Source organism: Musca autumnalis, unplaced genomic scaffold (genome assembly GCF_047663935.1).
Source record: "Musca autumnalis isolate F117 unplaced genomic scaffold, ASM4766393v1 scaffold_5, whole genome shotgun sequence".
NCBI lineage: Eukaryota > Metazoa > Arthropoda > Insecta > Diptera > Muscidae > Musca > Musca autumnalis.
Window position 1 is genome coordinate 103,862,547 of NW_027412088.1, and position 14,273 is coordinate 103,876,819.

Sequence of the window (14,273 nt, forward strand, 5' to 3'; positions counted from 1 at the left end):
TGAAATTTGGACGAAAATGACGAAGAACTCAATCAGTTTTTCTTCAACATTTCCTATAAAACCATAAAAAAAATAAAATTAGAATAACATAATTTTTATTTTTTTCGTCACATTTTCATTGTATTTTTGCAAATAAAACGAATACTATAGCTCCAAACTTCACGACTTAGGTTTCATTTTATTCCTCACAATGTCCGGATGCTGCTATAATTTTTTATAAATTTGTTTGTAAGTATAAGCGCTATTGTTTCAATAATATGTTTGTAAATACGTGAAATTATTTAACAAATTTAATTTTTCGCGAATCCATTGAAACATTTTGAATTTTTTTTTGCATATTCTCAAAGGGTGCGAATTCAGTTAACGACAATTCGATATAACAGCTTACTATATTAAGCCGCGATTTTCTTAGAATTTTTTCTAATTAGCATAATTAAAACGGTCATATCTTTTGCGCGCAACAATCAAAGTTGGTAACGAAAACAGATTTGGAATGACGATTTTTTTCTTAATCTATGTACCAAAAATCATAGATGTAGTATCAAAATTTTTTTTTGATTTTTTTGAAATGGAAAAGACGATTTTAGAAATTTTTGTCGATATACCCTTGTTAGCATAAATGCTGAGGGTATAAAAATAAGATAAAATTCTCAAAAATAGCCAATATCGGGACCTACCCGTATTTTGATTTATGTCAAACAATTTTTATGTAGTTTTCTGACCTGTAGGGCGATTCTCTAACTCATTTTTTCAGTTACCGTCAAATGCCGGTAAAATTAAAATGCTTATAATTTCGGTACTAAAATAAAAAGTAGTAAAATAAAAAGCAGTCGTAAAGTTCTACCGATAGCAATAGTGTTGTCAACTTTTATTTGAACTTTTCATTCATAAGTTTGCGTTTTAATTTTACCGATTTTTGTCGGTAACTCAAAAAATGGGTTGGAGAATCGTACTACTGAATTGTGGGATTAAAGCTAATTCACTTAGAAAATGTGGCGAAAACCTGAAAAATACTATGGTCGTAGGTCTAATACAAATGGCTACACAACATTTCATTCAAAATTCAGCCATTTCGGTTGACAATATTTTGACAATTTTTGGGGCATATGTTTTGTGACCAGTTCTAACCTCAAATTTCAAATTACAGGTAGTTCGCACCAAAAATATAGCTAAAATACTGAAAATTGGGAGGTACCGTTGTATGGATGCTATACCAAACCATGGACCTATATCTATAATTTCTGGTGTATATTTTTTGCGATCACTGCTTACCCTAAATGTCAAGTTACCGGTAGTTCGGTTTAAAAATTTAGCTAAAATCTTAAAAATACCGAAAATCGGGAGGTACCTTTCTATGGGTGCTATACCAAATCGGGCATGCGTGGATCGACATAGAATTGTATCCTGATCAAGAATATACATATATACATACATATGTACTTTATAGGGTCGCGAACGATTATTTTAATACATTACAAACGGATACAAACATAATTTGCCCTCCATAATATGATGGAGGGTATAAAAACGAAAATTTTGTTCGTAGAACAGGTTTAGAAAAAAAACTAAAGAAATACAACCCAGTATCTAAGCCCGCTTTTTGCCAGAAATACTCTAATTGCAATAGCAACAAGTTGCTGACATATCGTAGATATTTCATTTAGTGCTAAAATCAATTAAACAATTTTTGAAATATTAGAATTTAAAAAATAAACTCTTTGGGTATCGGAGGCGGAGAAGTAAGTGCGAACAAATTTGGAATCAATTCCAAATCATGGCGACTACGAACCCTCAAAAATACCGGAGCTGAAATACTGATGTAAGTGTATGTAGCAGCCAGCAATGTAATGGGCAATTCCCAATGAAAATTCATCCCACATAGGGGGTATAACTATGAAATTTCAATATATTTCAACTTCAATGACATAGCTACATGAACGCCGAACAAATAAGGGTTCCAGTAAAATATTTGTTTATATATCGACACCTCCAAATAATAGTATGCTAAGTCTAAAAAGTGAGTTTTGCAGGAGAAGCTCTCAAAGTTTGGAAATTTTTTTGAACTTCGGTACTTTGCTAAGTCAATATTTGTTTATAACTTCTGTTCGGATTGTCCGATCATTACCAAAATTTGACAGAATTTAAGTTAAAGGACGTTAAGTATAAAAATGCAAAGAACTTGAAAACATGCTAAGTCGACTTAGCATACTATTGTTTGGAGGCGTCGATATGGAAAAATAATCTGCCATAACATTATATCAAAATATGAATATATATGTATGTAGATATTATTCATTTCCAAATTTTACCTACATCATCTTTCATCATCTTTGCCTTACCTGTTGTGTGATTATGGAAATCTGAACAACTTTACAATATTATTACAAGGAATATTGTTAAATATTTTTTATTTATTTGCATTTGTTTTACATTTGAACTTAATTATATTTACATAAAATTTGGCAAATGCTGCTTCTGTGCTTTCGAAAATTTAACGAAATCTCACCTTAATAAAATTTTGAAATCGCTCACTAGCCATATTCTTTCTCACGATAAACAAATGAAAAACAATTGATTTTAACAACGACAACTTATTTCACTAAAGTTCACATTAAACAAATTAAAAAAAAAAAACGCTTAAAAGGAAAATAGGCTGAAGATTTATGTAAATGAAGTTACTTAAACTAGTTAAAGAGTAAACGCTTGATTGTATAGGAGGTATGAAGAGATAATTTTATAGTGTCAGGTAAAATGAAGTATAGACATTAGTATAGGCTTAGATGCTACGAGTATTTGTGGCAGATATCGTTGCATTGAGTACTGAGGCGTAATGAGTGAATGAGATTTAATAGTTGTAACCAGTTTGAGGATTAAAATCTCCACTTGGATGGCCACGGCCAGGTAGGCCAGGTGCTGGCCCAGAACCACCGGTACCACCAAAACCTCCGGCACCACCTTTACCACCTCCAGCTCCACTGCCACCAAAACCGCCAGCACCACCTGCTCCGTATCCTCCGGCGCCAGCACCACCTCCTTTACCACCAGCACCAGCGCCGCCACCAAATCCGCCTGCACCGCCGGCTCCACCTCCTCTACCGCCGGCACCTCCAGCACCACCGCCAAAACCGCCAGCACCACCTGCTCCAGCTCCTCCGCCATATCCTCCGGCGCCAGCACCACCTCCTTTACCACCAGCACCAGCGCCGCCACCAAATCCGCCCGCACCGCCGGCTCCACTTCCTCTACCGCCGGCACCACCGCCAAAACCGCCAGCACCACCACCTGCTCCGGCTCCTCCACCATATCCTCCGGCGCCAGCACCACCTCCTTTACCACCAGCACCAGCGCCGCCACCAAATCCGCCTGCGCCGCCGGCTCCACCTCCTCTACCGCCGGCACCTCCAGCACCACCGCCAAAACCACCGGCAGCTCCAGCACCACCGCCAAAACCGCCAGCACCACCTGCTCCAGCTCCTCCGCCAGCACCACCTCCTTTACCACCAGCGCCGCCACCAAATCCGCCTGCACCGCCGGCTCCACCTCCTCTACCACCGGCACCACCGCCAGCACCACCTGCTCCAGCTCCTCCACCATATCCTCCGGCGCCAGCACCACCTCCTTTACCACCAGCACCAGCGCCGCCACCAAATCCGCCTGCGCCGCCGGCTCCACCTCCTCTACCGCCGGCACCTCCAGCACCACCGCCAAAACCGCTAGCACCACCTGCTCCAGCTCCTCCGCCGTATCCTCCGGCGCCAGCACCACCACCTTTACCAGCGCCGCCGCCAAATCCACCTCCAGCTCCACCGCCACCACCGGCGCCAAAACCTCCGCCACTTCCAGCTCCACCACCGTATCCTCCGGCGCCAGCACCACCTCCTTTACCACCAGCACCAGCGCCGCCACCGAATCCGCCTGCACCGCCGGCTCCACCTCCTCTACCGCCGGCACCTCCAGCACCACCGCCAAAACCACCAGCACCACCTGCTCCAGCTCCTCCGCCGTATCCTCCGGCGCCAGCACCACCACCTTTACCAGCGCCGCCGCCAAATCCACCTCCAGCTCCACCGCCACCACCGGCGCCAAAACCTCCGCCACTTCCAGCTCCACCACCAGATCCTCCGGCGCCAGCACCACCTCCTTTACCACCAGCACCAGCGCCGCCACCAAATCCGCCTGCACCGCCGGCTCCACCTCCTCTACCGCCGGCACCTCCAGCACCACCGCCAAAACCTCCAGCACCACCTGCTCCAGTTCCTCCGCCATATCCTCCGGCGCCAGCAGCACCACCTTTACCAGCGCCGCCACCAAATCCGCCTGCACCGCCGGCTCCACCTCCTCTACCGCCGGCACCTCCAGCACCACCCCCAAAACCGCCAGCACCACCTGCACCAGCACCACCACCAAATCCACCTCCTGCACCAGCACCACCTCCTCTACCACCTGCACCGCCACCGTAACCACCTGCACCGGCACCACCAGCTCCTCCACCACCAAAAGCGCCAGCACCACCTCCACCTCCTCTACCACCACCTCCTCCAGCACCACCGCCGGCTCCTGCGCCACCACCATAACCACCTCCGGCGCCAGCACCACCTCCTCTACCTCCACCAGCACCGCCACCAGCTCCTGCACCTCCTCCATAGCCACCACCTGCACCAGCACCACCTCCTCTACCGGCGCCTCCGCCAGCTCCTGCTCCACCACCTGCACCGGATCCTCCACCTCTGCCGCCTGCTCCAGCACCACCACCAAAACCACCGGCGCCGCCAGCACCACCTCCGAATCCACCGGCACCACCAGATCCTCCACCTCTACCAGCACCTCCTCCAGCACCAGCGCCGCCTCCTCTACCTCCAGCGCCTCCCGCACCACCACCAAATCCACCAGCACCACCTGCTCCGGCACCACCACCATAACCTCCACCTGCACCAGTTCCTCCTCCGGCACCAGTTCCTCCACCATAACCACCGGCGCCACCAGCACCCGCTCCACCGCCTCTTCCAGCACCACCACCTGCTCCAGCACCACCACCATATCCGCCAGCTCCTGCGCCACCACCGGCTCCACCAAAACCTTTAACAAATCATTTCGTTAACAAACACTGCATCATATAAAAATTAATTCTACTTACTTCCAGCGCCGCCACCACCACGTCCACCACCTCCGCCTGCTCCAGTGCCACCACCACTACCAGTTCCACCAATGTAACCACCACCAGGAGCCGGTTGTATTCCTTGGGCAGCTAAAGCCTTTGCTATCGCTTCAGGTATTGGAGGAGGAGTTGGCAGTAAGTCTCCCGATGGTTGGAAACCATTTTCATCAGCTGTATAAGCAACTTCAATTACTTGGCCATCAGGAGCGGTGTATGAATAAGTACCCATCACAGAGGGAATTTCATTATCGGAGCCTTTGTTTTTAACCGTACCTTCTTCTTCGGCTTTTATACCATTACCAGTCTCATAGCTGAAGCGGTAGTTTCCATCGCCATCATTTTCATTAACGAAAGATAAAATTGGAATAACGGGGCCTGCTGGAGCAGAAGGTCCGGAAGGTGCACTGGGTCTTGGTGCAGGACCACCGCCACCACTAGTAGGCCCAAATGGCCGACCTGGACCACCAGCACCAGAGAAACCTCCAAGTCCATTGTTGCCGCCTCCACCACCTCCGCCACCGAAACCTCCTCCTCCACCACCACCGGCACCACCACCAAAACCACCTGGACGACCTCCAGGTCCACCTCCACCACCTCCTGGACCTTGCAAACCAGGACCACCACCGGCGGTAGCAGCATTTGGCGGAGGCGGCAAGTAACGATTATCTAAGCGGGCACCCTGAGCCAACGTCAGCAATGTCAACAGGAATGGCTGCAATGAGAAAACAAAACGATAACGATTAATTTTCATATCTAAATCTCTGAAGGAGATCTGTAATTTTGATATACAATAAAAGTTAATTTATTTTTACGAGTAGCCCAGAGGTTTCATGTTTATCCGCCATTTACAATTCTTGGGAAATGTCTTCGTTTTGCCTATCATAGCATGGTTGTTTATTGCGACTATGTTTTGTACGCAGATAACCATCTCAAAGGAACACAAGAAAAAAACATTCACAGACATTGAAAGTCAATTGTTACGCTAAACATCTGTCGCTTGACTATTTGACTGTCTTCTTGCAAATGCCACCAACCCAAGACAATGCTGTCGATTCAGAAGACGAGTTGTAAACTGATGAGTGCGATGTTAATAAAAGTTTATTCGAAAAATATTCATAAAGCAATTATGGAACATTATCGTTTCCAAAATATCATTGAATTCGATATGCCGACAATGAAAACGAATGGACAGAAGTGATGTGGGCAGTGTGTTTTAGAAAATATTTATTGCAATAATTTAGATTCTTCAAACATATTTAATAATATTTATGTTCTTGTGGTTTGGGATTATTTTTGTTTAGAGGGTACTTCAATATGATGCTCTTAATTGAAACATGAATACGTTTAATTGCAAATTTGTCGTGCAAAGTTCTTTTAACACATACTCGCATTCAACCAGGACTGTTTTCACAGTCGTAGAACGTGTGAAAAAATGCATACATATCTTATCATATGGTGGCATTGCATTATGTTACACACAGACTTTACATACATAGTTATCATTTTTAAACGTATTTAGCTGAATTTTAACGATCCCATTTGCAAGATATCGCACATCATTGAACGCACATACATGTGTATCTCAGTTTCGGTAGTTTTATTCGTAATTTCCCTCCTTGATACCTTTTTTAAAAAATCCTGTAACGGTCCTGTTTGGTGTCTCTTATACACAAAAGCCTCCTACGGTTTCAATCTTTCAAATATATGCCTTCCAAACAAAGTAGGTAGCATAAATGTAATCCACTAAGATCTCCAAACAACAAAGTCTACACTAATAAAATCCATAATCTTTCATTCATCGTACACTTTGACGAGGTTTTTGAAACACTCGGGCCATTATGCAGGCAAGTGTTATTCTTCTTATAGCGTTGTAATAGATACCACAAAGACTACCTGAGTAAAAATGTAGACTAAACTGTCCTATTGTCCGGGATGTATTAAGGAGTGGTCCCAAATATTTTAGCATTTCGGGATCCAATCCTCTAGAAAAAATTATACTATTGTGCTCAGGATCACAAGTACAATACGCTAATAAAATTTCAACTCGACCCGAGTAGAGGCCTTAAATTGGATTAAGAGCAATAATGATGGACCTTTGTAAAGGAGGTACTTGAAAGAATTCATATTAGGGAGTTACTCCTATTTACAGTAATCTTGCCCACCAATCATTTTTGTTGGTCACCGTAGATTTTTTGTACTCCATAATACGAGTAATTATGGATTCATATTATTATTAACAATAGTACAACGAAACCCTACAAATCCCTTACACTGCACTTCAGAGAAAATTTCTGAACTATTGCGAGGGATGTATCAGAATGAGTTGCAATCCGCCTGTTGAAAACAAGATACAGCTCGCAATTTTTAAGATAGAGCTTTGCAATTTGGTATAGAAGTTTCTATTACTCCTAGGATGTTTGGTGCAAATGTGCTATATCGTTCCACGTTTTGATATAGCCCCCATAGAACGGTACCTCCCAATTTACGGTATTTTTAAGGATTTAGCCTCATTATCACCCCAAATGGATAAAATTTGGTATATAGTCTTCGTTGGGGGTAAAATACGTTCCACTTGAAATTTGTCGATATAGGTCCACGCCTTCATATAGGCCCCATAGAACTGTACCTCCGGATTTTCGATATTTTGAAGGTTGTGACCTCTATATCCCACCGAAACGACTGAAATTCGTTAGAGGTACAAAACTCTCCACCTGAAATTTGTCGGTATAGGTCCACGTCTTCATACGGCCCCCATAGAACGGTACTTTCGGATTTTCGATATTTTGAAGATGTTATCCTTATTATAACACGGAAATATCTGAACATTTGCATTTAGTATTTGTTAGAGATGTAAAACTTTCCATCAGAAATTTGTCCGTATAGGTACACGTCTTCATATAGCTGTCATAGGACGGTACCCCCCAATTTTCGGTATTTTAAAGGTTTTAGCCCCATAATAACACAAAAATGGCTGAAATTTTGTAGTTGGTCGTCGTTGTGTATAAAATTTTCCACCTAAAACTTGTCGGTATAGGTCCTTATCTTCTTATCCTTATCTTATTCTCCCACAGAACGGTACCTCCCGATTTTCGGTTATGTATTTTGAAGTTTTTTTTCTCAATATCTTCGTTGGGGATATACAATTTTCCAAATAAATTTGTTCGCTATTGCTCCACATCTGAATATAGCCCCTCCATTATTATCCCACTGAAATGGTATAAATTTGGTATTTAGTCTTCGTTGGAGGCCCATGTCTTCATATAGCCCCCATAGAACGGTTCCCTCCGATTTTCGGTCTTTTGAAAAAATTTTCCACATATCGAACGGGAATAACTGAAAATTGGTATTTAGTGTTCGCTAAAGGTAGAAGACATTTATACAGGTGCAAAACATCCCTTGAAAAATTAGACAGTTTAGGTTTACATTTTGGTATAGCCCTCATATAAGCTTTTTTGAAGATTTTAGTCACTTTTTACCGAATTGGTCGTTAATTGGGTCTTTGTGTTCACAGAAGATGGAAAACTTACTCGCAACAAATTAACAATATACATATATCCAGGTTTAAGTCTAGCCCAGTTTTATATACGAGTATTTCGAGTTTTTTTTGTGATATGTTCGAAAAGAGATTGCTGTAATTTAATATTTTGTGTTGCCAGGAGGTCCCAAAGCTCAATTCGGAAAATTGTAAATATTGAGCTCTTTTGAAGGGAGTTTTATCAGTTGGGATATACTACACCTGCAATAAGAGGATGGGCTTAGTACTTTTATAAACGAAAGGAAACTAGTTGTTCTTATTCACTTCAATACAGTTCCTGGTGGAGTGTATAAAAAGTTCGGCCCGGCCGAACTTAACGCCGTTCTTACTCGTTATAGTTATCGAGACCACCCACCAGTCATTTAAGTAGGTCACCCGAGGGATATTAGAGTTTTGTGTGGAGCTATTCCTCGTGCTTTCGCTTCACGCAACATTCGGCTAATATTATTTTTTTGAAGTTACCAAATTTGTATCTTTTTAATAAATAAAACTAATAACCGAAAATAATAGTGGCCTTTTCACTAAGCACGGTGCGCCTGAACCAACTTTAAATGGAGGATGCTTACACCTCGAAAGATTTTGCGGATTCTGAAACTACAATGTTCATAGATGAGAAAAATCAAAAAAAAATCGCCTGAGGGCTTTTTAAATAAATCGTGGTCGAAGTTCAAATTTTTAAGATTTTATTATGTTTTCACGATTTTGTTTTGTTAAGCACTGTGAACCATAATGCCAAATGGCATACAAAAATCTAAAACCGCTATACTGACGCTATTCCAAAAATTGGACCTATGTCCACAATTTTTGGTGTAGTAGTATGCACGCCCGCCTTGCACGTAGAAGGTCGGGGGTTCGATTCTCCGGCCAGGCAACATCAAACATTTTTCAACGGTGGCAAAATACCCCTCAGTAATGTTGGCGACATTTCCTGAGTATTTCAGCCTTGAAAAACTTCTCTACAAGTGGTGTCTTAGGACACGCCGTTCGGACTCGGCGATAAACAGTAGGTCCCATATCATTGAGCTAAATATGAATCGGGGTGCACTCATTGATATGAGAGAAGTCTCCCTTGTCCCGTATGGGATGTTGTGGAACAATGTTTTTTTTTTGTTTGTTTTTTTTACCACTTCTACCCTTAAATCCCAAATTATAGTTAATTCGGTCTGAAAACGTTGGTGCGAACCCTGAATTGAAAATGTAACTAAAAACGTCAAGCTTCACGAAGTATGGTGGTATGGTTATATGGGGGCCCATCAAAAACAAGAACGAATTGTTGGTATGAAGTTTTTTGACCACATTGAGCCAAAGGTGCCAAATTATAGCTAATTCGGTCTGAAAATGTAGCTAAAACCAAATACCAAAATCGGGTGGTATGGTTATATGTGTGCTAATGAAAAACAAGGACCCATGTGCAGAATTTTTAGTGTAGAAGTTTTTTTGACCACTAGGAACTCTAAATGCAAAATCATATCTAATTCAATCTGAAAGTGTAGGAAACACTGCCAAAATACCCCAAAACGGATGGTACTGTTAAATGAGGCTATTCCAAATCGTGGACCTATGTCCACAATTTTTGATAGAAACGGTTTTTGACCACTATGTACTACAAGTGCTAAATTATCCGGTCCGGTTCAGTATTGTAGCAAAAAAAGGAGAAATATCTGAAATCGGGCGGTACCGTTATATGGGGTGCCTATACCAAAACGTAGACCGATATAGCTCATATTCGAACTTGACCTGCCTTTGGAAAGAATACACTCTGGTGCAAAAATATAGTGTTCTAGTTCAATTAGACCCTAGAGTGATTGCAAAAGACGGATATGGTTAGATCGACTCAGAATTTTAACCTGATCAAGAATGTAAGGGATAATAAGGAATAATTTTTTAACATTCCATTTTAATAAAATTTAAGTTTTTCTTTTTGCGCTACATCAGGGATTGGTACATATATTAAGACAAAATTCCCCAGGAAAGCATATTTTTGGCTGTTGCGGACAAAAGGTAACGCCCTTTTCTTTCTGCTTTTAAGAAAAACTAAATTATTTAAATGTCTCTAAATATTCGCGGAATTTACTAAAATTTATAAATTTTTAAATATATCGCCATCTTTCTCAAAATAAAGGTCCATTTACCCGTCATAAAATTACATAAAATATTGTTTTGAATGAAAACTTTACGAGAAATCTAATGAAACCAAAACTATAAAGATTGATATCGTAGCTATGATGTTAAACTAAACACATATTTTGGTAAAAAAAGATTTTTTTTGAAAAAAATAGTTTTCACATACATTCTACAGTTGGAAATATTGGAAAAATCTGTAGGAGTACTTTCTTCCTATATTTTTGGATCTTTCATGTAAATGGTCAGATTTTGCTTTATTTACATTTTTATTATAGGTACCCCATTGAGGAAGATAATCAGGTTGTTCTGATAACTCCTTAGGAAATTTAGTTTCAGTTTTAATTTATATGAAATTTTAAAATATGTTTATATTGCGCCATTATCAAAACCACTTTGTCCGCATGTGATTTTCATGTGCCACAAAACCATGCTTAGTGTCCAAAAACCTATAAAAAGTCGCTAAGTTGCGCAGGGTGTATACACCTCTTGTCCGCATATGATTTCGGTGCCCACCATGAAAATCTACATCGATATACATCTATTTTGATACGCCCAATCAAGAACCTGGGATATAGCATCACACAATATTTTTGGGATAAAATGAAGACAGCTCTCTTATAAGTGAATATTTTTATACCCACCACCATATTATGGAGGGTATAATTAAATTTGTCATTTCGAAATATTTATCGGAGACCATATAAAGTATATATATTCTTGATCAGGGAAAAATTCTAAGTCGATATAACCATGTCCGTCTGTTGAAATCAAGATACAGCTCACAATTTTTAAGATAGATCTTTGTTATTTGGTATAGAAGTTTCTATTACTCTTAGGATGTTTGGTATTGCAAATGGGCGATATCGGTCCACGTTTTGATATAGCCCCCATAGAACGGTATCACCAGGTTTTCGGTATTTTGAAGGTTTTAGCTTCATTATCACACCGAAATGGCTGAATTTTGGTAGTTAATCTTCCTTGGGGGTACGAAACTTTCCCCCACAAATTTGTCGGTACAGGTCCACGCCTTCAGATAGCCCCCTTAGAACGGTACCTCACGATTTTCGGTATTTTGAAGGTTATGGCCACAATAATCCATTGAAATGGTCCACGCCTTCATATAGCCCCCATAGAACCATACCTCCCGATTTTCGGTATTTTGAAGGTTGTGGCCTCATTAGTCATCCGAAGTGGCTGAAATTTGGTATTTAGTCTTCGTTGGGTGTATTAAACTTTCCCCAAGAAATTTGTTGGTACAGGTCCACGCCTTAATACAGCCCCCATAGAACGGTACCACCCGATATTAAGTATTTTGAAGGTTTTAGCTTCATTATCACACCGAAATGGCTAAAATTTGATACTTAGCCATCGTTGGGGATATAAAATTTCCCCCAGAATTTTGTTGGTATGGGTCCACGCCTTCATATAGCCCGCATGGAACGGTACCTCCGGATTTCCGGTATTTAGAAGGTTGTGGCCTCAATATTCCTCCAAAAATTACTGAAATTTGGTAATTAGTCCTGATTTGAGGTTTAAAACTTTCCATATGAAATTTGTCGGTGTAAGTCCACGCCTTCATATAGCACCCATAGAACGGTACCTCCCGATTTTCGGTATTTTAAAAGTTGTGGCCACAACAATCCACCGAAATAGCTGAGATTTGGTATTTAGTCTACGTTGGAAGTAAAACCCTTTCCGACTGAATTTCGTTGGTATAGGTCCACGTTTCGATATAGCCCCCATAGAACGGTACCTGCCGATTTTCGTAATTGTGAAAGATGTGACGTCAATATCCCAAAGAAATGACTGAAATGTGTTATTTAGTCTTTCATGGGGTTATAAAATGTTCCAGAAAAGAATTATCAGTATAGGTCCACGTCCTACTATATCCCCCATAGAAGCGTACCTCTTGATTTACGGTATTTTTTAGGTATAACCACATTATTTTACAGAAATATCGGAAATTTGGCATTTAGTCTTCTTTGAGTGTAGAAGCTTTACGCCAGAAATTTGTCGGTATAGATCGACGTTTTGATATAGCCCACATAGAACGGTGCCACCCAAATGTCGGTATTTTGAAGGTTAACAGCATTTTTTTAACCGAAATTGCTGAAATTTGGTATTAAGTCTTCTTTATAAACGAAAGGAAACTAATTGTTTCATTTTACTTAAATACCACTCGTGGTGGAGGGTATAACAAGTTCGGCCCGGCCGAACTTGAAGCCGTTTTTACTTGTTTTTGAAATAATAGCTCAATCATATTAGCTTGTTGATATGGGACCTATTGTTTATCGCCGAGCCCAAACGGCGTGTCTTAAGACACCAGTTGCAGAGAAGATTTACATGGCTGAAATACTTAGGAAATTTCGCCAAGATTACTGAGGTGTATTTCGAATCCACTGGCTTCAGCGTGCAAGGCATTGCACCACGGTGGCATGTTGACCAAGTCACCATAATAGTAAACAAAGTGTCGACACTTGACCCCAGGCTTCCTACAGGGTTTGTAGTGTGTCATAATCACACTTTGGAAAGCCAATACTGTCCCATGTAATGGACCGAAAGGTGCCAAGATCCCTGCAGACATCAATAATAATTTCTTGTTTGTAAAAATTGAAGTTCATGTTTTAACAGGTTGGAAAAGCTGACCACGATTTTGAGATGGCCTCCGTTTAATTATTTATTAACATAACCAAGTTAGAATGAACATATAACAGTAAAAAAAAACAAATAAACATTTTTAGAATTGGAGTGTTATACGTTCATGGTAAAGGTCATACATTAATCGTTTTGTCTAAATTGTATTCAAAATAAGGTATCAATAGTTAAAGTTCTTCTTCTAAAGAAATAATAAGAAGATTCAAAAACAAACTGAAAATAACTTTGCCTCACCTAAAGGCAGACGTTCCGTTTCACGGATAAGTAGTACCCACCATGTAGCTAAAGTGCAGTGGCATGTTAAAGATTTCTTTTATCGGTATGTATTGGTTGGTGATTGCAATTGGCAATTGTTAAAGATGACTGCATACCAAACAAAGTAAGGTATGACGTTATTTACTTGGGCAAGATGATAGCGATGACCCAGTCAAAAAACGTGCTGTTCATTACTAGCCCAGTTTGTTGCCATTGTTTAATGTGTCGGAAATTCCCTTCACTTTTTTCTTGTGATGATTTTTTTCTTCTATTTTTTCGAAGCAAATTTTTGCTAGTTAAGAAGATGATGATCTTTTGAATTGGCATGTACTTTGAAATTTGCTATAAAGTCAGTCATTGATACCAGTTTTGAACATAACTAATTTTAGAATTATTGAAATTACACATTTAATTATTCTTTTTTAATTGCAGGTTGTGAATTTGTTTTTAATTCCGTTTTTTGTGTGAGTCAAGTGCATGTAATTTTAGTAACGAATTCAAAATTACGGAACTAAGAATAATTTTGTTGTTTGGAGTTGGATTTATGAA

At 40.6% G+C, this 14,273-nt stretch overlaps 1 protein-coding gene across 9 annotated transcripts in view; it reads right to left on the bottom strand.

The window, feature by feature from the left end:
- Positions 1-2,391: 2,391 nt before the first annotated feature.
- Positions 2,392-14,273, bottom strand: part of Cpr47Ef (Cuticular protein 47Ef) — a 36,735-nt gene continuing 24,853 nt past the window's right edge. The window contains exons 2-5 of one of the 9 annotated variants that reach the window (XM_073989767.1): positions 5,135-5,867; positions 3,726-5,076; positions 3,574-3,665; positions 2,392-3,462 (exon numbers count right to left, since the gene is read on the bottom strand). In XM_073989767.1, the coding sequence (XP_073845868.1) occupies positions 2,846-3,462; positions 3,574-3,665; positions 3,726-5,076; positions 5,135-5,867 (2,793 nt within the window). In that variant the 3' untranslated portion in view covers positions 2,392-2,845. Of the gene's footprint in view, positions 5,077-5,134; positions 5,868-14,273 lie in introns of all 9 variants that reach the window. The other 8 variants (XM_073989765.1, XM_073989762.1, XM_073989763.1 and 5 more) reach the window with 8 other exon arrangements.